The sequence below is a fragment of the Phyllostomus discolor genome, chromosome 10 (assembly GCF_004126475.2).
Source record: "Phyllostomus discolor isolate MPI-MPIP mPhyDis1 chromosome 10, mPhyDis1.pri.v3, whole genome shotgun sequence".
NCBI lineage: Eukaryota > Metazoa > Chordata > Mammalia > Chiroptera > Phyllostomidae > Phyllostomus > Phyllostomus discolor.
The window spans coordinates 83,653,608-83,678,741 of record NC_040912.2 but is presented as its reverse complement, the minus strand read 5'-3'; the positions used below and the strand labels follow the sequence as shown (position 1 = coordinate 83,678,741).

At 56.5% G+C, this 25,134-nt stretch overlaps 1 protein-coding gene across 4 annotated transcripts in view; it reads left to right on the top strand.

The window, feature by feature from the left end:
- Positions 1–16,805, top strand: part of HIPK2 (homeodomain interacting protein kinase 2) — a 166,945-nt gene extending 150,140 nt beyond the window's left edge. For all 4 annotated transcript variants that reach the window (XM_036010956.1, XM_036010954.1, XM_036010955.1 and 1 more), the window contains exons 13-15: positions 4,526–4,770; positions 7,994–8,154; positions 9,262–16,805. In XM_036010956.1, the coding sequence (XP_035866849.1) occupies positions 4,526–4,770; positions 7,994–8,154; positions 9,262–9,723 (868 nt within the window). In that variant the 3' untranslated portion in view covers positions 9,724–16,805. The remainder of the gene's footprint in view (positions 1–4,525; positions 4,771–7,993; positions 8,155–9,261) is intronic.
- The last annotated feature ends 8,329 nt before the right edge of the window (positions 16,806–25,134 follow it).

Below are 25,134 nucleotides of genomic sequence, written 5' to 3'. Positions count from 1 at the left end.
ACAGAACTGCCCTAGCTCTAGCAACCCCACTCCTGAGTATCTATCCCAAAGATTAAAACCAGGGCCTCAGAGAGGTGCCTGCACTCGTGTGTGCTATGGCATCACGCGCCACAACTGAGAGTGGACACGCACTGAGTGTCCCTAGGATGAACCGGTGCAGACAGTGTGGCCCGTGCGTGCAATAGATTACTCTGTGCAGCCAAAGGAGAGAGAGAGCTAGTTCCTGGTTCAGCCTGCCTCTGCCCCTAACTAGCTGCGTGGCCGTGGACAAGCACGTGGCCTGAGCTCCCCACCACTGAAGTTCATTGTTCTTAAACGAATCTGGAAGTCAGGGTTGTGATGTTCTTTCCCGCACAGTCCAGCCGCGAGCACTGAAAGAGCTAACGCAGGCAGAGCGCTTCCAGCGGTCATTGCGCATGCAGCAGACGTGGCCTGGACTTTGTAATCGGTGCTGTGGTCACGGAGGAGTGGCGTTCTTCCCAGAGAGCGTGGACCACAGAAGCAAAGGAGCGAAATAAGTCACAGAAAGGGTGTGGGTGGAGAAGAGTTTGGATCCTGGCCTGGAAGGATGGAATGGACTGAGAGTAGCCAATAGAAAGCAAAAACACGTTCCAGATAGACCTGGGGGCGGGGCAGGGGGGGGGGTGGTCACGGGTTTGTATCTTATCCTGCGGCAGTGTTTTCTCCACCGGGGCTGATGTCTTTACTTTCTAGCTCCTTATTTCTTCTCATCATGTTAAAATGGTGAAAATCATCTATCGCCATGACAACACAATGCAATTGTGAACTCTGGCGGCTTTGTTCTTCACTCGGAAATGATGTTCTGTCAAGGCCATTAAGCAAATATTTCTCATTCTACTCCTATCTCTTTCTCTCTGTCTCTCTCTCTCTCTCTTCCATTAACCAATTCATAATGGGATTGATTAGCGCTCAGTAATAATTAGACGCTGTAGTGGAATGAATCCCAGCAGAATCGATACGTACGAGCCTGAAGAATCCATAGTAATGATGTCAAACGTGTGCTCGTTTTTAAAGTGCCTCATTTAGCAACTTCCCGTTTGTTTGCTAATCTGCATAGTATGTTCAGGTGGGGCACAGAGATTCCTGACAATAGAAGAGATCGAAACCAGAGCTATCGAATCAACTCACCGTTCCAGAGCTGGGGGCTGCAGGGCCACCGCCTGCTGCCATCCCCCCTGGTCCTGGGAGCCCTGGGCTGCAGCGTGGGGGAGGGGCCGGGGTTCCCTTCAGGAGCATCTTCCCACAGGAGGGATTAGCACTGACCCGGCAGGTGTCCCTTCCCCCAGCCCCACCCACCAGGGAACACAGCTGCCGGCCCCCTTGTCCTTGTGGGGCAGCTTGCCCTCCTCCCAGGCTCCCTCCCCCTCTTTCCGCAGCTCTCCGGGTGCCTGCTGCTCTCCCACTCTGGGCCTCCGGGGTCTTTTCCCGGTGCCCCACTTACTACTTCTCCAGCCAGATCTCGGGGCTGCACCCACCCCCGCTAGCCCTGGGTGCTTTTTTGCTTCCCAATAAGCATGTGGACCTTTTCAAAATCGAGGCATAATTCACATGCCATACAAATCACTCATTGAAAGTGTGTGATTCATATAATTCAATGGTTTTGGTATTTTGCATTAAATTTTAAAATTGTAGTAAAACATACACACCACAAAACTTGCCATTTAACTATTTTTAAGCATGTACTTCAGTGACATTAAGTACGTTTGCTGTTTCCAGAACTCGTCCATCACCCCAAGCAGACTAGGCCCACTGAGCAGTAACAACTCCACGTTCCTCCCTCCCCCGGCCCCTGGCCCCCTCAAACCTGCTCTTTGTCTGTGACTTTGCTGATTCTAGGTCCCTTGTGCACCTGGAACAATGCATTCTCTGACCCTTCATGCCTGGCATATTTCACTTAGCACAGTATTTCAAGGTTAACCCGTACGGTAGGGTGTATCCGAACTTCCTTCACTTTAATGGCTGAGTAACTGTCCCCTTGTACCACATTTTGGTTATTCACCTGCTGATGACCTCTTCGGTTATTTCACCTAGAGCTTAGTTTCACGTCCTGGCCGTTGGGAATAGCGCTGCCGTCCGGGCCGGTGGCACACAGGTGCCTGTCCAAGCCCCCGCTTCCGGTTGGTTCCCTTGGGCCTGTGCCGAAGAGTGGGACTGCGGGTCATGTGGTGACCCTCTAGCTTTTTGAGAAACCAGCATATGGATTTTTTCACATTTGAACTGTTATAAATGGCCTGGCTGGTATGGCTCAGTGGACTGAGCGCTGGCCTGCAAACCAAACAGTCGCCTGTTCGATTCCCAGTCAGGGTACACGCCTGGGTTGCGGGCCAGGTCCCCAGTAGGGGGTGTGCAAGAGGCAACCACACATTGATGTTGCTCCGCCCTCTTTCTCCCGCCCTTCCTTCTGTCTAAAAATAAATAAAATCTAAAATAAGTGGATAAACTGTTATAAATGGGAGGGGTAGGTTTATATTAATTAAACTTGATCCATTTTGTCAGAATTACTGTGAAGAGCTGTAAAGTACGTGCTGATTCCTCCCCTTCTCCTGAGCTCTGATTAGTTGTCTGGACAGCCCATGTGGCAGTCCGTCCCGGAGGCTCTGTGACGTCCCTTGTTCCCTGCGACTGGCCGTTTCAAAGCTCTTACTGTTGCCGTGTCGCGTGTTCGCATGGCCCCCGCTGACCCCAGTCTCCGGCCGGCACAGACGGGCGCTGCAGCTCTTGGTGCAGGAGCTCCCTGCAGCAGCAAGCAGAAGCCTTCGGGGTATTTACCTTGATGAGTTTTAACTTCCTTCGCATCAACCTTCTGACTTACTTCTGTCCTGGAAACTCGTCCGGCAGGTCTGCCCCTCGATAGGGTTGACTTTGCCTAGAGACGCTGTTTGCAAACCCGTTCTCCTGTGTGCAGTGCGGTAGCACGACTTGGGGGATGACGCAGCTGACTCTGATGGAACGCCCACGTCGTGCCGCGCACCACTCAGGGCACGTTTCCTGTGCTTCCTCTCTGTACCCCCGGAGCGCGCCTGGGACGTGCAGCTCCTGTCACTAGCCACGTTTCACTGATAAGGGGACAGACAGTCGCTCAGAGGCTGAAGAGCTGCCCACGGCCACACCACCTGAACGTGCTGCTGGGAGACAGCAGGCTGCGGGGCCCTGTCCCCGCCCACAGACAGTTAGGCAGGGGCCCCGTTCCCGGGACCCTGAACCTGGGAGGGCAGAATGTGTGGCCACTGGAGGAAGTATTGGCCCAGGTGCCAGCAGCGAGGGCCACACCGGGGCCCAAGGCCCCTCACCGCCCAGCCCCCACCCCCCAGCCTTTGGTAGGTGAACAGCCTTCCACGTGCCTTCTGCCCAGCTACCTGGGGTCCTGAGTTTGCCCCCGTCTCTGCTGCCCGTAAAAGGCAGAGCTTGACCTTGGAAAGGGGCTGGCTTGTGACTGGCCTCGTGACCTTGGCCGAGACACCTCGGCCATTGCTGTGTCCCCATTAGGTGTCTATAAATACCAGTTTCTTCTCTTAGCAAATTAGGTGGAAACTTGACCACCTTACTTAGGCAACCAGAATGTCTTAAAATTAGATGATCAATACACAAAAATAGATGAAAATCCATTATTTTGAAAACCTTCACAGTAAACAACAGATTGTATTTCCATCATCCCACCAGCCTCTGTCTGGGTGTGGAGGCAGACAGGATTGGTTCCCAGAGCAACCTCCCCAACAGAAACATCTCAGGGAGAAACCGTCCTGGCCCCGAGCCTCGGAAGTTCCCGCTGTTGGCACGTTAGGGTTCAGGGTGAAGAGCGGAGGTCCAGAGCGAGTCCCGAATGGGCCTGCCCCCAGCAGGAGCCACTCGGGACCTCACCTGGACCCAGTGCTGCGCCCTCCCTGCGCCGAGGGCTGGACCCCTGCCCCCACCCCACGCAGGGCCCTCAGGTCACAGAGACTGCGGGGGCGCCCGGTGGGCTCCGAGCTCTCGCACTCAGCATGGTGGAGCGGTGTTGTGGGGCCCGCCTCCCCAGAACCTCACTGTTCATCCATGTCTCTCTCTCTGCATCCAGGTCCCTCCTGGGTGTTCCAGTCCCCCCCGCCCGAGTTTGCTGCAGCTCCACACCCCAGGTGGAGGCTGTGCTCTCCTTCCTCCCGAGTGTCCTGCTGAAACAGCCTCCAGTGGCCTGCGTGATTCTGGATCCCTCTTTGCTGAGAGGTCCCCTGCGGGTGGCTCAGGGTGCGCTGCCACCCAGGGGGAGCCCGGCCCCACGCGAGGCTTCTCACTCCCCAGTTCCCAGAAGCACCCGTGGGCCCGCCCGCAGCCCTTCCTCACATTCACATGTCCCCCTGCCAGTCAGACAGACGGGTGACCCTTGGGCACCCTGCCTGCCTCCCCCTCCCGCCCTACTTCCATCCACTGCCCCCCGGGCGCAACAAGGGGCTCTGCGCACAGCCCCTTCCGAGCTGCCGGTTCGGCGCGTCCCCCCTCACACTCCTGACTTGCCCCTGCCCCTCTGCAGCACTGTCTCCAAGCAGAGGAAGAACGTCATCAGCTGCGTCACGGTGCACGACTCCCCGTACTCCGACTCCTCCAGCAACACCAGCCCCTACGCCGTGCAGCACCGCACCGGGCACAACGCCAACGCCTTCGACACCAAGGGGAGTCTGGAGAACCACTGCACGGGGAACCCCCGGACCATCATCGTGCCGCCCCTGAAAACCCAGGCCAGCGAAGTGCTGGTGGAGTGCGACAGCCTGGTGCCAGGTAACGTGGGGACCCCGCAGGCCAGGGCCTCTCTCGAGACCGGTCTCCTTGTCCGCTCCAGCGGTTCGGTTGCGTGAGCGGACAGGTGCCAGGTTGTTGCGGATTTTGTCCCAGGAGCGAAGAGAGGAATCCACTGAACCTCACTTTGTACAAGCAGCATTTTCATTATTAAGTTCTGTAGCTAACACCTCGCTGCCTTTACGGGGGCTCTCCCTCTGATGTGGTTGGTGAACAAAAATAAGAGCCACCCAGCTCCTCGTCCACCCGTCTGGTTGACACATGGTGTGGGGAGCCCCCGACCGAGTGCTGGCATCAGTCCCTCCGGGCCGGGGCTGCCTGTGCGGGCAGAACCTTCCCCAAGTCCCGCTCAGGTTCTTCCCGAGGCTCCTCGGAAGTCGCCGCTGGGAGGAGAGGACGTGGCCAGCGTGTTTGTCCCTCACAGGTTGCTTGATGAAAAGGTTCCCTCCATCCCATGAAGGCTAGTCCTGAAAACGGGGCCCTAGAAGGGGGGCTGAGAAACAGCCTTCTAGGCACACTGAGCGCCTCACCCCAGATCTGGTGGCGTCTATTCGCAGTCTCCCTGGCTCAGGCTGGCCAGCGGAAGAATTTGGGGAATAAACCAGAAGAAACATGCATGTTCCCTTTTCTGCCCCAAACCGCCACCAGCCCATCCGGGCCATTTAGAAGGAAAGGAGTGTGAGCTGCCAGGAAGATTTTGTTGGGACGTGAACAGCTGTTCTGTTCATTAGCTCTTATTCATCCATCCGGCGTCACCTGAGGCTGCCCCAGGAGGCCTGGGAACCTCCTTGGGGTGGCTGCCACCCGAAGGGCACACTAGGCCTGGGAGGCTCAGGTCCTGCCCCCAGGGCAGCCTCAGGGCGGAGAATAGCATTCAAGACGGGGTGTTCAGGGTGTGCGGGAGCTCGTCCAGCCCAGTGCCCCAGGCCATTCTGCACAGTGCGGGACAGGGGACTTCCCTCTCCCCAAACCTCCCGCTTTGTGTTGGCAAGTGTTTCCATGGAGACCTGAGCAGGAGGCAGCACCGGGCAGCAGGGACCAAGGGCACAGGTGCCCACGTTTCTTACTGAAAAGATGGCTTTGGCCCTGGCCAGTGTGGCTCAGTAGGCTGGGCGTCATCCCGCAAACCAAAAGGTCACATGTTCAATTCCAGGTCAGGGCACAGGCTGAGGTTTTGGGTTCGATCCCAGTCAGGGTGCGTGCAAAAGGCAGCCAATTGATGTTTCTCCCCCTTTCTCTCTCCCTCCTCCTCTCTCGCTCTTTAAAAAAAAATATGGGTTGGTTTTGTTCTCAAGGGACTCTCCCTCGAGAGCTCTCCATTCCAGAATTACCCTATTTGGGGGTCCCGGGGTCCTCACCCCGGGGTCAGCCAGTGCGCCGTATTGACGTTCAGGAGCGTGCGAGGGAAGCCTTTCTGTTGAGAAGTCGGAGAAGCGTGAACGTGAGCCGGAACCTGGCAGAGGGAACCCGGTGCTGGTGCGGCAGTTTAGGAAAAGAAACACTTAAAAGCTGAGAATGGGGACGTTGGCCTCTTCCCTCTTTCCTTGCCGCCCCCTCAGGCCCGAGGAGCCCTGCCCGGTGTACACACTGTGGCTGTGAGTGCCCCGGCCTGGTGGGAGGGGCCCTCCCGCTCCGTCAGCACCAAGGTCCTGAGGCTGTGGGGTGGAGTCCCTCAGAAGGCTGGCAGTCCCTTTGCTGTGCCGGAGGAAAAGGAAATATTCCCCCCCGCCCCCCCATCTGCAATCCCAAATCCAAAAGCTCCGAAAAGCGAATTTTAAGTTTGAACCTGGCCTGGCCCGGCCCGGCCAGGGGCTGCTTGCAGTCTCGCTGCCACAACCGCACGCGTGCTGTGCTCGTGTCTGTACACCGCACTGGGGACCGTCCCTGTGCCGTGTCTGATGGCAGGGTGTGTCGTGGCTCCGCTGGGGGCGCCTGGGACGCTGAACGTGTGCCAGATTCCTTTTCTGGCGTCTAACTCTGGAACACGTCTGGCCCCAGGGACTTCAGGCCCGGGGCCGCAGGCCTGCGGGATGGGAGCGGGTGTCGGAAATCAGAGGTGAGCGCGTGTGTGTTCCCAGACACCCGAGGGGGATCCGGGAACAGCCCTGACTCCGTAAAATGTGCAACATTGTGTCTAAGAATGGGCTCAAGATAGACCTTATGCAGATCACTTAGGATTCCTTTTTTTTAGCCAATGTTAAATTTCTCTTGACCATATAAAACAGAAAAGATGGAGGGTGCATAGGAGGGCGGCCAGATTCCCTGGTTGAGATCATCCCCCCCGGAGCTCTGTGACAAAACGGTGGCGAAAGCTGGTGGCGAAAGTTACTGAAGCTGTTCGACCACCTCGCCCCACCCCCCGCAAAGGCCGGCGAGGAAGCCGAGGGCCAGCCCCGCCCAGCACAGCCGCAGGTTTCTGTCCTCGGGGTGTGGAGCCGCCCTGCACGCCTGTTACAACGGGCCGCTTCCGTGCTCGGCCCGTCTCTGAGCCCCTGTCCCCGCATTTCCACGGGACACAACTTCCTGAATAGCTGAGACTCTCTGAGGGACGTTTCCAACAAAAAAGAGGAGAATGGGAGGTCCTTCTCAGGGAGGCTGGGGGATCGAGAGCAACCAGGGCCGCCGTCTCTGGAAGACCCAGTGGCTTCGTTTCCGCTGTAGAGAGACCCACTTCCCCGGTGAGGACAGCCTTTCCAGCGACGGGAGGGGCGGAAAGGGCTTCCTTCTGCTGCCTGCCCCTCCACAGCTGGAGGCCTTTCTCAACCCTACTACGCGCCCTCGGCTGCAAAATGCCCCTCGGCTCGGAAGAGTCGGGGGGGCCGCCTTCCTCCGCTCCCGGTGGCTGGAGCTGCCAGCTCGCTCCCAGCAGGGCGGATGCCGCGCAGGTGGCGGTCCCCCTCCCGTGGTGCGCAGCCCGGGAAGGACTGTGGAGGATTTCCCGTGTAGCCTCTCGGGTCCCTTGGGTCAGTGAAGGTTCTTTCGGAAAACAGCAGAATGAGCTCTGCGAGAGTTTGGTGGGGCCAAGGGGAAAGTCAGCAGCTGGGCGCGAGGCGGGCCGGAGCCAGAACCCCCGGGACCTGGGCTGGAACCCCCTGCGGGGGTCTCATCTGCTGGCCTCGGAAATGGGCTCCCTCCCTGGAGAGCGCGGCCCGCCCCCGGAGGGGTGGCGGCCACTGACCCCTGCCCTGCTTCCCTCCCGGCACAGTCAGCGCCAGCCACCACTCGTCCTCCTACAAGTCCAAGTCCTCCAGCAACGTGACCTCCACCAGCGGTCATTCTTCAGGGAGCTCGTCCGGAGCCGTCGCCTACCGGCAGCACCGGCCGGCACCGCACTTCCAGCAGCAGCAGCCTCTCAACCTCAGCCAGGTAAGTCCCCCCAGGCCGTCTCCCCCGCGCCCTCCACGCTTGCCCTGTGGAGAGAGGGTGGCAGGGATGGACCCGGGCCCGCCTCACAGGGCTGCAACCCCTCTGGCAGTGGCAGGAAGTGCCCCGCGTGACCTCTGAGGTTTTCCTTCCTCCACGGTCACCCTTGGGGAAGTCCATGTCGTTGCTTCACGGAGAGCCGGCCCACCTCGGGGGGACTTGTCTAAAGTCACGCAGCACTGAGGGGCCTGTGCCGGAGCGTAGATCCAGATGGCCCACAGCTGGCCAGTTCGGCCCAGCGCTGGGTGAAACTCCGCATCCTGGCCCAGTGGGGCGAGGGCACCAGGGACAGACCTGCAGCTCGACAGAGTCGGCGTCACTGGGTCCTCACTGTGCAGGAAGCCGCGCCCCGAAGCCGCAGACCAAGGGCAGGGGTCCAGGTGCTGGGAAGGGCTTGCAGACAGAGCAGGGTCTCTGAGGGCAGGGCCGGCCTCCGTCAGCGAAGGGTCGGCTCGGGTCTGCAGTTTCCTTGGAAGCCACAGAGGTGGGACAGGCGGGCGGGTTGTGCTCAGAAGCCCCTCGTGTGAAGGGCTGACGCTGGGCTGTAAGCCGCGGCTGCACCTCCATCCCGGGGACGCGGGTCGTGCAGGAGACAAAGAGAGGCCTGGTGTGCGGGCACCGATGCAGCTGCAAACCGCCAAGTTTCCGAGGGCCTTGATTTCAGAGACACGGTTTCACATCAGGAGAGAAACCAGTGTCACCCCAACAGGGGCTCCTCTGCCTCTTCCCAGCTGCGGCCCGTCCTTGGGAAGAGGCGCTGCCTCCTGCCCTCGGCGGCAGCGGCTTAGTCCGTGTCATCCACTGGGGGCCGCTGGGCCCGGCTGACCTGACTCCCCTGCGTGCCAGCAGACAGCTCCTGTCAGTCCCCCAGCCTCGGGCCTCCTCCCGCTTCCCTCCCTCCACCCTTCTTCTCCTGTCTCTCCTCTCTCTCTTTCCTCCTCCTCCTCCTCCTCCTCCCCATCCTCACTTCCCCCCCTTCCCCCCCTCCCCCCGCCCCCCGCGTGGGCCCAGCCCCCGGTGCAGCCCTCTCCTGGTGCTTCTCTTGTCCAGGCTCAGCAGCACATCACCGCGGACCGCGCCGGGAGCCACCGACGGCAGCAGGCCTACATCACTCCCACGATGGCCCAGGCCCCGTACTCCTTCCCGCACAACAGCCCCAGCCACGGCACTGTGCACCCTCACCTGGCCGCCGCCGCCCACCTTCCCGCCCAGCCTCACCTCTACACCTACACGGCGCCCGCGGCCCTGGGCTCCACTGGCACCGTGGCCCACCTGGTGGCCTCCCAAGGCTCAGCGCGGCACACGGTGCAGCACACTGCCTACCCGGCCAGCATCGTCCACCAGGTGCCCGTGAGCATGGGCCCCCGGGTCCTGCCCTCGCCCACCATCCACCCGAGTCAGTACCCAGCCCAGTTCACCCACCAGACCTACATCAGCGCCTCTCCGGCCTCCACCGTCTACACTGGATACCCACTGAGCCCCGCCAAGGTCAACCAGTACCCTTACATATAAACACTGGAGGGGGGGTGGGCATGGCCGGGGGAGGAGGGAGAGGAGGAGGGACCTCATGGGAGCCGGGGTTTTTATACTGAAGATGCCGCACAGAAACAATGCAAACGGGGCAGGGGAGGGGGCTGGGGGGCAGGGGCCGGACACCGGTGAAACTTGAACTAGGAAGTGGGAGGACTCAGAGCAGAGAAGAGAACATTTTAAAAAATGAAGGGATTCAGGACGGGGGGGAATCTATGCTTTTTATTTTAAAAAAAAGAAAAAGGATAAAAAAAAAAAAGAAACAACATGTCAGTAACAGAAATACAGCTCACAGACCCATTCTGCACCGAACTGGAAAGGAGGAGGAGGAGAAGAGCGCGATGGAAGATTCCGGAAGTTGAGGGGCCCCAGTCTCTGAAGAACTTTATGAACTTTTCAAAGATTATTTTCATATGGCAGCAAGTGACATTTGAGAGTGTGCTGTCCGGGGACGCCTGATACGGAAATCCAATAGATTTTTAATTATTGAACATAAGAATTAGGGATTTTTCCAGAACTCTAAAGGGTCAACAGCCCTCAAAGGTCAGGCCACGGGCCTGAGGAGGCTGGTATCTGGGGGCGGGTCTGGGGTCGGCAAAGCCTAGTTCTGGCTCGTGGTCAGGCCTGCTGGGGGGGGGGCGGGGGCTGGGCCGAAGGCAGCCGCCTCCGGGAGGGGCACATTCTTTCTGAGCACTCTGGATAAATCCCTAAGCACTGTTACTCCTCAGCTGTCATTAATGATGTGCGTCGCGAACTTCAGTTCTTTTTTTCTTTTGTGAAGATTTGTTTTCTCTTTGAATCCGCCCCTAGTCACTTAGCGTGGGGCTTGCGGTCGTCGCTGACCCCCTAGAGGAATGTAGCGCTCCACCCCCCCCCCCCGCTCCCCCGTTTTCTGCTTTGTGTTCAGCTCCAGTGATACCAATAGACTATTCCTCAGTGTGATTGCACAAAAGGAAACAATGAGATAACACAGGCATGCGAGCAACGTGGTGGTCCAGCGCGCGAGCGTGCGGGTGCGCGTGCGGCCGCGCCCTCCCTGCGTGCCGGGGCCCCGCTGCGGGCGCCGTCCGCGGCCTCGACCTGGCATCATCCCCTCCTAGTGCCTTACCGACGACGGACGCGTGCGCGGGTCTGCTTCCGCGGGACTCCGAGGAGCGGGCGGAGGCGAGTCGGAGCATCTCAGCTCTTCTTGCGTGCTGTTGAAACATTTTACTCTGGTCTTTCCTTTTTTAAAAAAATAATTGTTTAATTTAATTTCATTTTTATACTTGTCTTTCTAGGCTGTTTGCTGGCAGAGGGGTGTCAGGGAGCTGGCACAGGTGTTGAGAGAGGCATGGGACGGCTGGCGGGGGTGAACCTGGTGGTGGTGATGGGTCTAGTGGACTTTTATTTGGAGACAGAGCGAGAGAGACTCCCCACCCCGCACCCTCACCTCATGCTGCCCCCAGTCCTACCTGTGTGGCCGGCTGTGGCGTCCGGGGGACCCGAGGTGCCCTCTGTGTTTCTGGAACTCGGGCCTTGCCAGGCGCCTGCGTCCTTCCTGGTGGGACAGGGCCGGCAGAAAGGGGGCCTGGCCCCAGGGGGCATCTGTCCTCAGCCGCACCCTCGCCCTGCCCTGCTGCACTCCTGGTGCCGCCCCTCCTTGGTTCCCTGTTGGCGCTCGCTCTCCCCTCTCGCCAGATCCTTCCCACTGCGGACAGCCCTCTACCTGTGTCCGCCAAAGCCTTTCCCTCACGTTACCTGGCCTCCCTGTGACACACTGTGTTTTGATTTTTGAGGGTCCGGTGGGCAGAAGGTGGGAAGGACGTTTACGAGGGTGACCAAGGGTTCTCACACTGCACCTTGGAAAACACTCCCACCACCAGTTAGGTTTCCAAAGAAATGTGCCCTTCGTCCTCTTTGCACCTGTGATGCGTTCTGGGAGTCTTCTCGGGCTTTGAACCTGCTGCTCGTGGGGTGGGGTCTCTCCGTTCACAGCAGCTCACTCGCATGAAGGCTGGGAGACGTGGCTTCAAAGGGGGTCCACCCTGTTTGGTTCTCTGTGCTGAGTCCTTGGGTAACCCCAAAGCCAAGTCTCCAAGCTGCAGGTGGTTCGCGGTGGCGGCAGTGCATCCTAGTCCTCCCCTCCCCCTTCCTCGCCCTACAGCGCCCCCCCCTTAACGATCTACTGTGAAAGGTGAGGAAGCCAAGCTGTTACCTTAGCTCTTAGCTGTGAATTGTGAAATAACTCTGGATGTCTCCCCTCCCCCACCATACATGCTACTTACCTTACAAGGACTAGGTCCCCGAACTGGAACCAGTTTAGTCCAGGCCTTAGGCTGGAAGGAAGGACACCATGACCCCCTCGAGCCAGGACAGCCCCCCAGGTGGCCAGCGGGACGAGATGCTCCATTGGCAGCCTCTATCTGGGAGCGGGGGCGTGCCCTCGTTCTGAGACATGAGGAAGGTGGCCAGTCCGGTGGGGGGTTGGGGGCAGAGTGTGGAGGACACGGGAGCCAGGGGCCTGCGGGCCTAGAAGGCCAGATCTCTGCAGCCAGGAGGCAGCGATGTCCCCACCAGGTCTGGAGCCCAGTGACTCGAGCCTCCCTTTGCCTTACTGGTGGCACCCTGGGGCCCCTCCCGCACTTGACTTCCAACCCTTTCTCCATCCGGCCTTTCACGGGAAAGACAACAGCCTTCCAAGTCCAAGCGAATGATTTTGTCTACTAAGTGGGAAGTCTCTGACTCTTTCACCCGACCTTCCCTTTTCTTCCAGACCAGGAATGAAAGTTCCATGCTGCTCATAAAGATAATATTATTGTACTAATTATTTTGATTATTAGCATTGTAATTATTATCATGATTATCATCGTGTTGATATCTTAGTTGAGGGTTTGAAATGCACATTTATTCCATGTATCTTTGTGTTTTCTCTTTAATATTTAAACTTATTTTATTGTACCTGTGAGCGTGTGAGTAGACGGGAGGGACAGGCAGATGTCCAGTTTTGCCAGACAAAAAGAAAAGGCAAGAACCGGGAGTCAGGAAACCCGTTTCTGTCGGGAAAGGTCGACCGCGGAACTGGAGTTGGAGGAATCAGGTTCCTCTGCTCCGCACAGGCCAGAGGGGGCGCTGTGTCTCCCGCGGCTCCCAGTGGCCTGGGAGAGAGGGGAACTGGCGCCTCCTGGGCTGCCGCCGGAGCCGGGGCCCTCCGCCCCCTTCCCTCCCCGTCCTCCTGAAATCTGCCCCCTAGATCTAGGCCTGCCTCACGCCTGCTCTTTACCTGCCCAGCCGCTGACCCAGCCCCTCTCCCAGGTGTCCTCCCGTTTCCCATCGGGGCACCAGGAGCGGGGCGTGTGTCCGTCAGTGCAGAGACCACCGTCCGTCCCTTCCCAGATGACGAGGTAGGACTGCCAGGCAGGCGGTACCCTCCCCTGGGAGATCGCAGCCTCGCTTCGCCCCTCCCACTCACTAACCACTTCTTCGGTCTCACCAACCCCTTCCCCCAGGTCATCGTCGCAGCTCGCAATTCCCGGGACAAACTAGTGAGCCCCAAAAAGGTGGGGGGAGGGTGTGGGAGGCCAGCGGACCCTGACACGGCCCAGCAGCTGCCTAGACCCGGTGGGCCTCAGATGGAGAAAGGGCTGAAATGGCCAGCTTCGTGGAAGTGGAGGCAGCTGGGAGAGGCTGGGCAGGGCCGGTCCCACAAACATCAGTGTGCACCCCCTCGCCCCTGCCTGTCTTCCTCGTTCCCTCCCCGTCAGGGAGCCGTGGGGTCAGAGTCCCCCGTGGGAGAGGCCAGCCTCTGCACGGGCTCCTTAGTGCTGCCCCACCTCCCATCCCGCGCGCCCCCCCCCCCCACTCTGCGTCACCCTGGCAGATGGGTGAACACAGGGCTGCCCGTCCCTGGGGCCCGGCTCTCAACTAGAGGGATGCCTAGTCCTAGTCCTGTTTAGACCTCGGGTGACCCAGAGCATCGTCCGTCCCGCAGTTGGCTTCCTCCCCGTTTGCTGGAGAAACGACGTTAGAGTGAGGGGGCAAGTCCAAAGGACAGGCCCGGAGAGCCGGGCGGGCGGCAGGAGCCTGAGGAGCTGCGCCCCTGGCCCGCGTGCGTGTGCGCGCCTCTGCGCCTGGAGCCTCCCTCGTGACGATTTGGCTGTTTCCAAGAGAAGGGGTGAGCAGGCCGATGGGTGGGAGAGTCTGAGGCTTGATGCCAATTACTTTTGTGGAAGAGCATGTGGTTGATCGAATTCAGAGGGAGAAGAAGGGTTGGGACGAAGCGGCAGTCGCCTCCTGGGCCGGGCCTGCGCTCCGGCGGGGAGGGGCCCGCCGGCTGTGGGAGCCAGCGGCGCGGCCCCTCCGCCCGCCCGGGAGAGGCCCTGCGCGGGCACCAGGCTGCCCGGTGTGAGGAGGGAAGGCAGGCTCGGCCCCGCGGCTCCCAGGCTGCTTTCCCTCGGCCAGGCCTTCAGAATTGCAAACGCTCATTTTTGAACAAGCTTGTGGCGGAGGATTTGGGGTGTGTGAGCGTGAGTGAGTGAGTGGAGCAGACTTTTCTTGGAAACTGGAGGAAGGAGACGAGGAGGCTTAAGGAGCTGTGACAGATGGGCCGCGGCGTGTCCCCGCAGGCCCGGGCTCTCACCCGGGTTCTCTGCCTGGAGCTGGGGGCGGGGAGGCGTGTGGGGCGCTCGCCGCCTGCCCAGTGGCTGCCGGGCCAGGAAACAGAAGACGACGACCAGGTGCCCTGAGTGGCAGAGAAAATCCAACAGAGAGGCGAGGTTTCCTTCCGCAGACCTAGCCCGGGACTTCGCCTCGCGAGCGTAAGAGACTTTGCCGTGAAAACATCCAGCCCCGGGGACGTAGCGTGCTTCTCGCCGGCTCTGCGTCCTCTCTTCCTGGAGCATCTTACAGACTTCAGATGGGGAAGCCTCGACACGGAGCAGGCCGGAGATGTCCTTACCAAGTGGGAGAGGAAGTTGCAACTGTTCCCTTCTTTAGCCAAAGAACCCTTCTCCGAGACACCTCCCAATGCAGACAAAACGACGTTTCTGTCTTTCCTTTCTGGGCAATAATGACATCGTTAGCGATGCAACCCCATTTGTCTTTCTCTTTCCTCTGACCCTTTTGTGTTGTGATTACATTTATGTTGAAACTGTACTCACCTTTTCAGAGAAGTAGGCATTAGGCACCCTGGTGCTGCTGCTACTCCGGCCCGGAGGCACCGCACGCATACGGGAGCCGGACTGACGCCACCACCACGATGTGGCCGAGCGGGCCCCCGGAGGTTCAGCTGTGTTGGGGGTTCCGAAGCGCGCCGGAGCGGGGCTGGGGAATCAGTGCTTTTCCGCTTTGATGCCTTTGGACTCTCACTTCTAGTCTCCACAGAGCGGCCCGTGAAATCTCAGTCGAGCTACCAGAGAACTGAAGACGGTGGAGTGACGTTTAAACACAACAGAAACCTTTCCAAGGCCATTGGCGCCACTGCTCTCGAGCACAGCCCGACCTCGCAGGGGCTTCTCGCAGCTTTCTGGCGGCTTCCAGAAGGTGGAGAGAGCCAGCTCCAGAAAATCTCTTCCCTCGAGGGGGCCTTCCCGAGTCTGCCCAGTGTCCCTTCCCCAAGCCTTTGACAGCCCCTAATCTCAGGCCCTGCTTGAGAACATCATGATGACGGTCTCATTTCTTGAAGCTTGCAATGTCCCTCAAGTAAATAATAGGCAACGTTTGTTGAAAGCTTTCCATGTGCCAGGTCCTGGGCCACACCACGAACTCATGGGGCCCTCTTAGCCACCCGTGTACACCACCACCGCCCCCCCCCCCCCCGTTTACTGGTGACAAAGCTGACATTCTAAAGGGTGTGCTAAAGGAAAGAAAACGTAATCATCTGAAATCTCCATGTTTCTAGTGAAATTTTCTGTTAAGGAGGGCTTGACTGAGATAGGGCTTCGTTTTGCTTTTTTAATTAATAGCGATGAATGGCCTCCCGTTTCTGACGGACCATTTCACGATGCTCCCATTGGCTGAGCGCCAAGCACAGGGATGGACATGGCTTGTTGGTAAGCTTGTTTGACTTCGTCCCCATAGTCACCTGTGAAATCAGCAATATCAGTCCCTTCACAGATGAGGCCGTTGGCTTGGAGAGCTGGGAGCATGCCCAGGAGCTCGACCTTGAACCGGGGTCTGCCTGCCTCCAGAACAGAGCTCATAGCCACTAACCTCGATGCCTCCCGTGTAAGTGCAAAGACAGGCCTTGGAGGAGTGTCCCCCACAGGGGCCCTGGCCGTGCGTGGAGAGGGAGTCCCGAGTTGCATGCGAGCAGAGGGGTGAGAATTGGTGTGACTTCTAGGGGAAGTTGTAGGGGTGTCTCTTTTGATTCATAGTAGAATTCATTTCAGGTTCCTTCCTAGTGTACCTACTATTTCAGTACTTGCTGCTACCAGAAGCTCTTACGGGAGCGAAGAGAAAAAAAAGTGTTCTTTTCTTCTTTAAAAAAAATAAGTTTTTCTTGCTTATAGTTAATTCTAGAAAGGCAATACTAAAGGCATATATTTTTTTTCCAAATGCTATTTTTGACTGCACCAGCGGCGTCTCTGGTCTCTGTCATCGGTCCGCTCTCCGGCAGAGCCAGATGTGGGTCCACAGCACACCTGTGAATACCGTGTGTGGGTCTGGCGTCCGGAACATTGTTTCCTTGTGTGTAACAAAAAAAAAAAATAGAAGGAGAAAGACAAGATGATTTTTAGAACGAAAAGCAAAATCCAGTTTCCTTCTGAGATGGCCTTCTCAGAGACATGGAAACTGGGGGAACCAGCCCGCCCTTTGGACTTGGGGGAGGAGAGAGGGTCTCCCCCGAAGTCTGAGACGGGCAGAAATGCAGAGTGCTCTGATCTCGACTGAGAGATGACAAGAAGCTCTAGGACTAGGTTTTTTAATTTTTTTTTGAAAACTCATCATTTGTTAAAGGAAACATCTCAGTTGTTTGGGGTGGGGTCTTCTGGTTTCTTTTTTATCTTAAAAAGCATCTTTCTTGACTGGCTCCAGAACTTGTTGGCCTAAATTCTTAGGTAGTTTACACAAGTTTTAGAGTCATCTAGAACTTGAACTCCATTGGAAGCAAACCCAGCTCATCGGAATTTGAGATCCCCGGGCGGATCGGATAGGTGGGATTCTGACGGCGCGCCTGCAGGTTTTTGTAAAGAAGGTTTTAGATGCATTATCTTAAACTGTGATCTAATGGCAATAATTACCTCAAATGTGGGCATTCATCCTGGTTTTAGCCTTTTTTGAAATCACGTAGCCAGCTGGATCTTGGGATTTAAAAGACCACGAACTCTTGGGAGCTGAAAATGATTAATGCACACCCTGGTCACTGTTGCGTAAGTGAATTCTGAAAATAGCTTCATCTTTACAGCAAGAAGTTAAACCAAGGGAGAGATGATTCTTTGTGTGTTGTAATCAAATGCGACCCTCAAACGCACATGTTAAGTGTATCTGTTTTTAGCTACTGTAAAATGCTGTCAGCCTTCTGAGACATCGAGAGAGTCACGTTTTAAATGTGTACGCTAAATAATCAACTGTGGATCCTTCAGCACGTGTCTGGCTACCTTTTATAGTTAAAGTGTTTTAGAGTTTACATTTAAACTGGTACTTTTTAAAGAGAATTTCTGTTGGCTAACTGACACCTTCGAGCCCCAGCGACTGCCTCTGTAGTTGGGGGCCGTGTCCCCCAAGGCAGGGCTGTCCTACGCAACCCGTTGTGCTGGGTGGCCCGGCACGGTGTTCCCTCCGTGTAACCAGTCCCCGCGAGAACGCGCCAGAATGTGAAAGGGTTTCCGGGTTAGGTCCACAGCCCGTGCCAGGCGCGAGGGACCTCTCGCCAGGCCACCGCGGCCCTTGTCTTCAAGGCCTTCCCTTTGAGATCTTGGAAGAGGCAGGGAGCACAGACACCTGGCTCATTGGCTTCATCTGGATTTGAATGTTTAACTTAACTAATGATCCAGTGACTTCCAGTCGCTAGGCAGTAGGAGACACTGGGATTAGGGTGGCCCCGAAGGTGCAGCTGCTGTTTCTGGGCCCCCTGGCGCCGGTCTGGCGGGTGTTTTGCAGGGGCGACTGGTCCGCCCGGAAGCCCGTCCGCGTGGGCTAGGTTTTCCATATCTGCTGTCTTTGGAGCCTTTTCTCCCTTCAAATGAGATACATGCAAAAGGATGTGCTGACCTTCCACCCTGTGCACCGTCCATCTCGCACGTGAAGCCTAGTCCAGTGCGAGGCGGGACCCGGGCTCCTTCGGGGAGAATGTGGGTGCTGCTGAGCTGGGGGGGGGGGGCTGGGGACTGAGGGCCAGCGGGGGCCACTGAGACCCCCTGAAAAGGCAAGAGAGGCTGCGGAGCCAGGGCCCCGCGTCCCGCTGCAACCAACTGGGAAATGCGGGCTCCCCTAAGAATGTTGGTTTGTTTTTTGGGTTGTTTTGTTTTGTTTTGTTTGTGAGGAGGACCTGCTGTGAACTAAAGGGCATTCCTTTAGCAGATAAGACCGTGAAAGCTGCAAACATCTGGGACCAGGGAACTCTTTGTCTTGTGTGTGGTCATCTTTTCCCCAAGAACGCATTTGCTTTTTCCCTGTGAACTCCATCGACAGTACGCTCATGTTACAGTTTTTTGTTAGAAATGTTATTGTAACATATTTCTCATCTTGCCCCTCCTGATCATACTCCCACTTTCCTCTGATTGGTTTTCTCCTGTGCTTCATTTAACCAAATGAATTCTATCTGCGTCACTGTCTTGAGGGCTTAACCGTATTTTTAAAAACTTAGAGGTACAGAAATTGGCTTTTTAAACAAAAGTAACTATACTGGATCTGAAAAAGGGCTCTGTCTTTGCTCTCTAGTTTCCACCCGTCTCCACACGAGTCCCTCCACCCGCTGCCTCCCCTTCCCGGTGTTGGGCCATTGTCCCTGGCTGCCGCTACAGCTCCCCCCCCCCCCCGCCCCCTTCAGGCACCCAGGCCTCCCAGGGAGCTCCCCAGAACCAGAAAGGAGGGCCCACTTCGCCTTGTGAGGGGTGATCTTGCCTCCCTGTCAGATAGCCGTCTGCTTGGTTGAAGGGGCAGTGGATTTATTATTGTTGTTGTTGTTGTTATTATTTTAATAGTTTGGCTCAGGTTATAAGGGAGAACTTGGGAAGTGAAAAGTGACTTGACCACGCCCACTCTTTGTAGCTTTCTGTGACTTCTGAAAGGAACCTAAAGCGCCCCCCCGCCCCGCCCCCCCTTCCCCGCAGGCGCTCCTGTCCTCGGTGCCCCCGCCTCTCTCCTCACTGGTGTGACCGCTCATCGCGACTCCCTCCGTGGCTTTCCCAGGGCACAATCACGCCCGGCCCCCAAAGCAGCTCCTCATCCCCTGTGTGTGCATCTTCTTAACCAAATGAAGTAGACCAGGACGTCGTACTGTGGGGCAGCAGTTTCTAGTCTAGTAGAGAGTTCCTGTACAGGTAGAGATGTTGATATATATGTTTGTGTATATATATATCAAGCCAAATCGCGGATAGCAGAAGTATAGCTTTACGGATGAGGAGGCAGGGGAGCTTTCGGAAGTCCGAGTCGGCGTCCCGGCCAGCACCCCCGGGACCTGGGGGGGGGGGGGGGGGGCGCACTGCTCTCTCTGGGTCCCCAGCGCCAAGGGCGGAGATGAGCGAGGAGGCAGCAGATCCGAATGACTGGAATTTTCCACCCCGATTCGCTTTGACCACACGTATTGAGCTGCCGCCTCTGACACTCGAGTTTCCAAAAATGGTATCCATTAGGACGGAACGAGAGCAGACCTGTAGAAATGTTTACCTGCCAGCGGCCGCGAGCGTAGGACACCCCGGACGGAAGGACTCACCGCCCCCCCACCCCCCAGAACGAGGACCGGGAAGGGGCCTGGCGACGCTCCCGCACCAGCCCGGGGGACGCGGCTCCCCCCGCGAGGCCGTCTCGTCCAGGCCTTTCTCTGCCCGGCCGGCCGGCCCAGCCCCGTGACCCGACGAAGGCCCTGGTCTGTCGTGTTCCTTCACTGTACGGTTTCTGTAATAAAAAGTGTTAATCCACGTTACTCTTTGTGAAAATGGTTGCGTGCAACAGTATTTTCTCGTGTAACCCCTTTTTCCTATGTGAATGGTCCCTCTTTTCTTTTTTATTTATAAATGTCTACTTTTTTAAAAGACAAACCAATGTGTCGTAGACTTCCATGTAACCTACTCCTTAGTCTCATATTATAGGTATGTTATAAGAATGGATATTTTACTTGGCTCTAGAATGTTTTACAAGGAAAATAATTCTTAACCGATCCAGTCCTTGCTCCTGAACTGCTTGTGTTTCTCCATCATGGCGTCGTGTGCTTCTAAATTAATAATCATTTTCGTTGTAGAAAAATGGAGTGAATTTATATTAGTCTTGGAAACTAATAATAGCATTGTAAATTTATGAGATGATTTTAACAGAAAAATTATAGAAGAATATAGTTATTTTAATTGTAATATTACTAACTGTAGGGTGAGAGGGGGGGTCCCGTGTGGTGAACTATGTTATAGCTTGTTACTCACAGTTTCTTTTCGATCATTTTTTCGGTCTCTGAGGTGAAATGAGTTATTAATGAAAATCTGTAAACTCACATATGCATATTGTATATGTGTAGCGATGTGATCACACTGTCTTGGAATTACATTAAACTGTTTGGAGTCACTGCGCCCTCGGCCTGGCACGCTTATTCATTGTAGAACTGGACCAGTTACAAGACAAAAGAGGTTATTGTTACGAGTCACATCTTTTTTTTTTCTTTTTGGTTTTTATTTATGTTTAGAGAGAGAGGAAAGGAAGGAGAAAGAGAGGGAGAGAAACATCGAAGTGTGGTTGCCTCTCACACGCCCCCTACTGGGGACCTGGTCTGCAACCCAGGCACGAGCCCTGACTGGGAATCGAACCGGCGACCCTTTGGGTTACAAGCCATGCCCAGTCCATTGAGCCACACCAGGCAGGGGGTTTATTTGTTTTGTTTTGTTTTGGTTTGGTTTACGAGTCACGTCTTTTGGAAGTTATCTAGCCCTTCGGAAAGTGTTTAATGCATCAGAACATGTCCATCACCCACCACTGCATTTAGAATTTGCCAGGGGACAGCAGGTGGCCCCAGAGGGGACTGCAGGAGGGGGCTCCTCCCACTGCCGTCCGTCCGCTGTGCAGCTCAGCAGGCACGGCCCCCTTCTCCCTGTCCCTCCTCTGAGCTGTCCCAAGCTCGTCTGCTTCCAGACTCCGCCCCTGAGGCCGTCGTCTGGCCCACCGAGAGCTTCCCAATATTCCTCCCGGGTCTGCAGGCAGGGCTGCGGCCTTTCCCGGCACCCAGGTCCCACCCTCTCACCAGACCAGTGTCCAGGGACCCGTCACTTACCGGTCAGCCTCATCACCGGGGCCCTCCCCGCACTGTCCGCCTGGGCAGTGAGCTCCACAGCCCTGTGCCCGTCCTCACACCGCGGCTGCCCTCTGCAGGAGCCTAAGCCCCTCCACAGCCTCAGCCGCCCCCCCGCCCCCTGTGGCTCCCCATCATCCAGCATTTTTCATGGAGAAATACACACGACATAGCATTTGTCATGGAACCGTTCTCAAGTGAGCCATTAGTGGCACGAACACATTCACAGCGGAGTGCGACCAGCAGCGCCATCTCTGTCTGGAACTCTTCGTCATCATCGCGGACACTCGACCCATTACACAAGGACTCCCCCTTCCAAGCCCGTGGCAAACGGCTCTCGAACTTTCTGGCTCTGAGTTTGCCTATTCCGGCTACCTCAGGCGAGAGGAACCGTACACTGTTCGCCCTTTTTTGGCTTATGTCACCTAAAAATGTTTCCAACGTCCATCTGCGGTGTGGCACGTATGAGGACGTCCTCCGTGGGACCTAAGAGCATCCCCTGGTCTGTCTGGCCACGTGCTGTCTCTCCAGGCATCCTTGATGGGTGGGAGCTGCTCCCACCTTCCGGCTTCTGTGCATAGCACCTCCGACGTTCAAGCATCCGAGCCTTGCTTTTTATGCTTTCGGATACATACCGAGGAGTGGAGCTGCTGCCCCACGGTCATCCTTAACTTTCCGAGGAGCCGCCAAATTTCCCACAGCGGCTGCACCGTTTGATATTCCCACGCACAACCACTGGGGCTCCTTCTCCACCCTCACCCTGGTTTCCACTGCCCACCACCCGGGGTTCCAGGCTCCAGGCCCTCCTCTCTCTAGGCCTCCTGGTTTCACATGCTTCCCAGCCGGCCTAAAGCCCGCCCCCTTCTCACCTGCACCCTCGGCTCCCCGCTGTACCCATTCGCTGTGGATGGATCATCCCCCTGCGTCTCTGCGCCCACACCCAAGCTCCCAGAGCCCTGGAGCCGGCCTCCCCACCCGACCACCCGGCCCCACTGCTGTGCCTCTCCGCCTTCTCTGTGGACCGTTGCAAACCTCCCCTCTCTCTGCAAGCGCCCACGCCCTCACCTGCACAGGAGTGATCCAGAAGAACCGGCAGCTGCTGAGCTGCCTCGGTCCCACCCACTCCCACAGGCCGGTCTGCCTCGCACGTGTCTCTCTCTCCGGCCTCAGGAAGGCCCCTGAGCCCACCCGTTCCTTCCTCACCCCCTGTGGAGCTCTTCCTGGGCAAGCCGCCTCTCCCTGCTTCGGACCCTCCCTCGGGCTTTCTCACGTTCCTGTTCGTCAAGAATCCGCCCCGTTGTCCCTCCGGGAACCCCACCCTCTGGCTCCTGGTGAGGCAGGCGGCCTTTGTCCAGGTTCCCAACTCCCTGGGCGAAATCGTCATTATGCCACACTGTGGGATTTCTCTCCGAACTTTCCTTCCCCACAAAACCACGAAATCCTGGCAGGTAGGGATTGCTCTTCCCTCTCTGTCTCTAGGGCATCTGTCACAGGTCAGGCGCAGAGTGGGTAGGCAGTACATTTTTGGATAGGTGAAGAAACTACTCAGCCCATTTTCATCGCGGGATCAGCCCCAGGATTCAGGTAACACCAGGGAAATCCCAAAACACAGGCCCTGCTTCTGTTTGGGTTAAATTCAACTCAGCCAAAAACCAAGCTACGTCAAAATCCGTGCACGAGATTTGGACAAAACTCTCCTATCATACTCATTTTTAAATGAGAAGCGTTCTTCTGGGCATCCAGGGCCATGGAAACGGAGAGAGAAGCAGACGGTGTCTACACCAGTGGAATAAGAGCCCGTCCGCCCGGCAACGCAAGGCAGCTGCGTGTAAGGATCTCGCCATGGGAGTCTTTGGAAACTTCTTTAAATTTTTTTTTTAAATTTCTTGTGATCTTGCTTTTTTAAAAGATTTTATTTATTTATTTTTAGAGAGGGAAGGGAGGGAGATAGAGAGAAACATCAATGTGTGGTTGCTGGGGGTTCTGGCCTGCAACCCAGGAATGTACCCTGGCTGGGAATCGAACCTGGGACACTTTAGTTCCCAGCCCGCGCTCAATCCACTGAGCTACGCCAGCCAGGGCTGGAAACTTCTTTACATTTAAGTGACAATGCAAACGCACTGCTGTCAACATGCTCCCTCAAGCGCATTGGATCCTGGGGAAACACCAACTCCTAAGTTGTCTTAGCTGCTCTCTGGAAGCGACGAGCAAGAAGCAGAAGCCTGCCTCCATCCCCGCGGCAGTCCCATTTCCAGCCGAGGCAGGGCGCCCCCTAGCGGAGGGAGGGCGGTCCCCGTGAGTTGGCGCTCTCACCCTGCGGCCAGGTCCCGACTCTGCCCGCTGGGGCTTCGGCTTTCCAGGGACGCCCCCGCATCGCCACGCCTCCCGCACCGCCCCCCCCCCCCCCGCCCGCCCCCGGCCCTCGGGCTGGGCGCGTGTTTCTGGGAGGTGGAGGTCAGGCCCAGGAGCCTCTTCCAAACAGCCAGGCATACGTACATTTGTGTGTGCGTGAGAGAGAGTCTGACTTCCATATTTTCTAACTCTTCCCTAGAATAATAGCTAAGCTTAAGCAAATATTAAACTCATTTAAAAGCAGAGGCAGCACTGAGAGCAAAGTGTAAATGAAACACGAATGGGCTGGGCGGCCTGGCAACCTCTTCACTCACAGGGTCGGACTTTCTCCTCTGCCTCCACGCAGCTTTAAAGAAAGCGCCCTGGGCCCTGACCGGTGTGGCTCGGTTGGTGGGAGCACCATCAAGGTTGTGGGTTCCATCCCCAGTCAGGGCACATGCCTAGGTATTTATTTATTTGTTTATTTATTTATTTATTTATTTTTAAATTTTTTACACACCTAGGTTTTTAAATTCAGTCCCTGGTCTCTAGCATTAATGTGCCTCTCTTTCTCGCTGTCTCTCTCTGTCTCTCTCTCTTCCGCTCTCTCTAAAAGCAATTTTAAAGAAATGTCCTCAGTTGAAGATTAAAAAAAAAAAAAAAAGGCGCCTCGGACCCTCCCACCCCAGCCTCCACATCAGTGTCCCGTCTGGACCACACAAACTTCCTTTGGGAGATTTGCTTCCTCCTCAGCTCCCCCTTACACTGCCTGGCTCTGCTTGAGGGTGGGAAACCCAGTGTCCCCCAACACTCCTGCTCCTCACTCTCCAGGGAAGAAACAGACCCTGGAGCCAGACATTCCCCCGGTACTGTGAAGCCATCTAATTGCAGCCCTGGCTGGTGTGGCTCAGAGGGTTGAGCGGCGGCCTGCCGGCCAGATCCTCAGTAGGGGGCGCGCGAGAGGCAACCTAGCGATGTTTCTCCTCTTCCTTCCCTTCTCTCTAAAAATAAATAAAATCTTTAAAACAACAAGACTGTCTAATTCCCGTTGATAAATGCTGATCTGCAGGCGGTACACAATCCCTTCTACTCAGAGAATTCAGCACACCGCTGAAACGACTCTAGACTATGGGCGCTCTTGTCGAGAAACGACTGGACAGCTACTTTTATGTCTTTCCGCCCCGTTTCTATGTCTTCGTACATTTTATTGCACCGACTCTCGCAGAATCTTTATCCATTGCAGACTAAGCAATGCCCCGAAGATGGGGCTGCTTGGCAGAGAATCAATAGACCATTCATTGGTAGATAAAAGGCCCAGAACCAGAGGAAAGTGTGGATGCCTGGGGGAGCCCTTCTGAGGTGCACGAGCACCCCGCGCTGGCCAGAGCCAGCGGGGCACCGGGAGAGAAGGCGGTCTCCACAGCAGGGTAATTCAGAGCGGGCCTTTGAAGCCAGCCATATTCCGGCTCAATCCCGGAAACTGAACCGTGAAAGCGGGGAAATCCTGTCACCTCTCAAGCCTCCGTTTTCTTATCTGTGAAATGGGATAATGTTACCTGTGACAAAGACTGGCTGGATGTTCCCCAAAGTCATTTCCTCCAGCACACGGCTACATTATATTTCCTAGATTTCTTTGCAGATAAATATGGCCA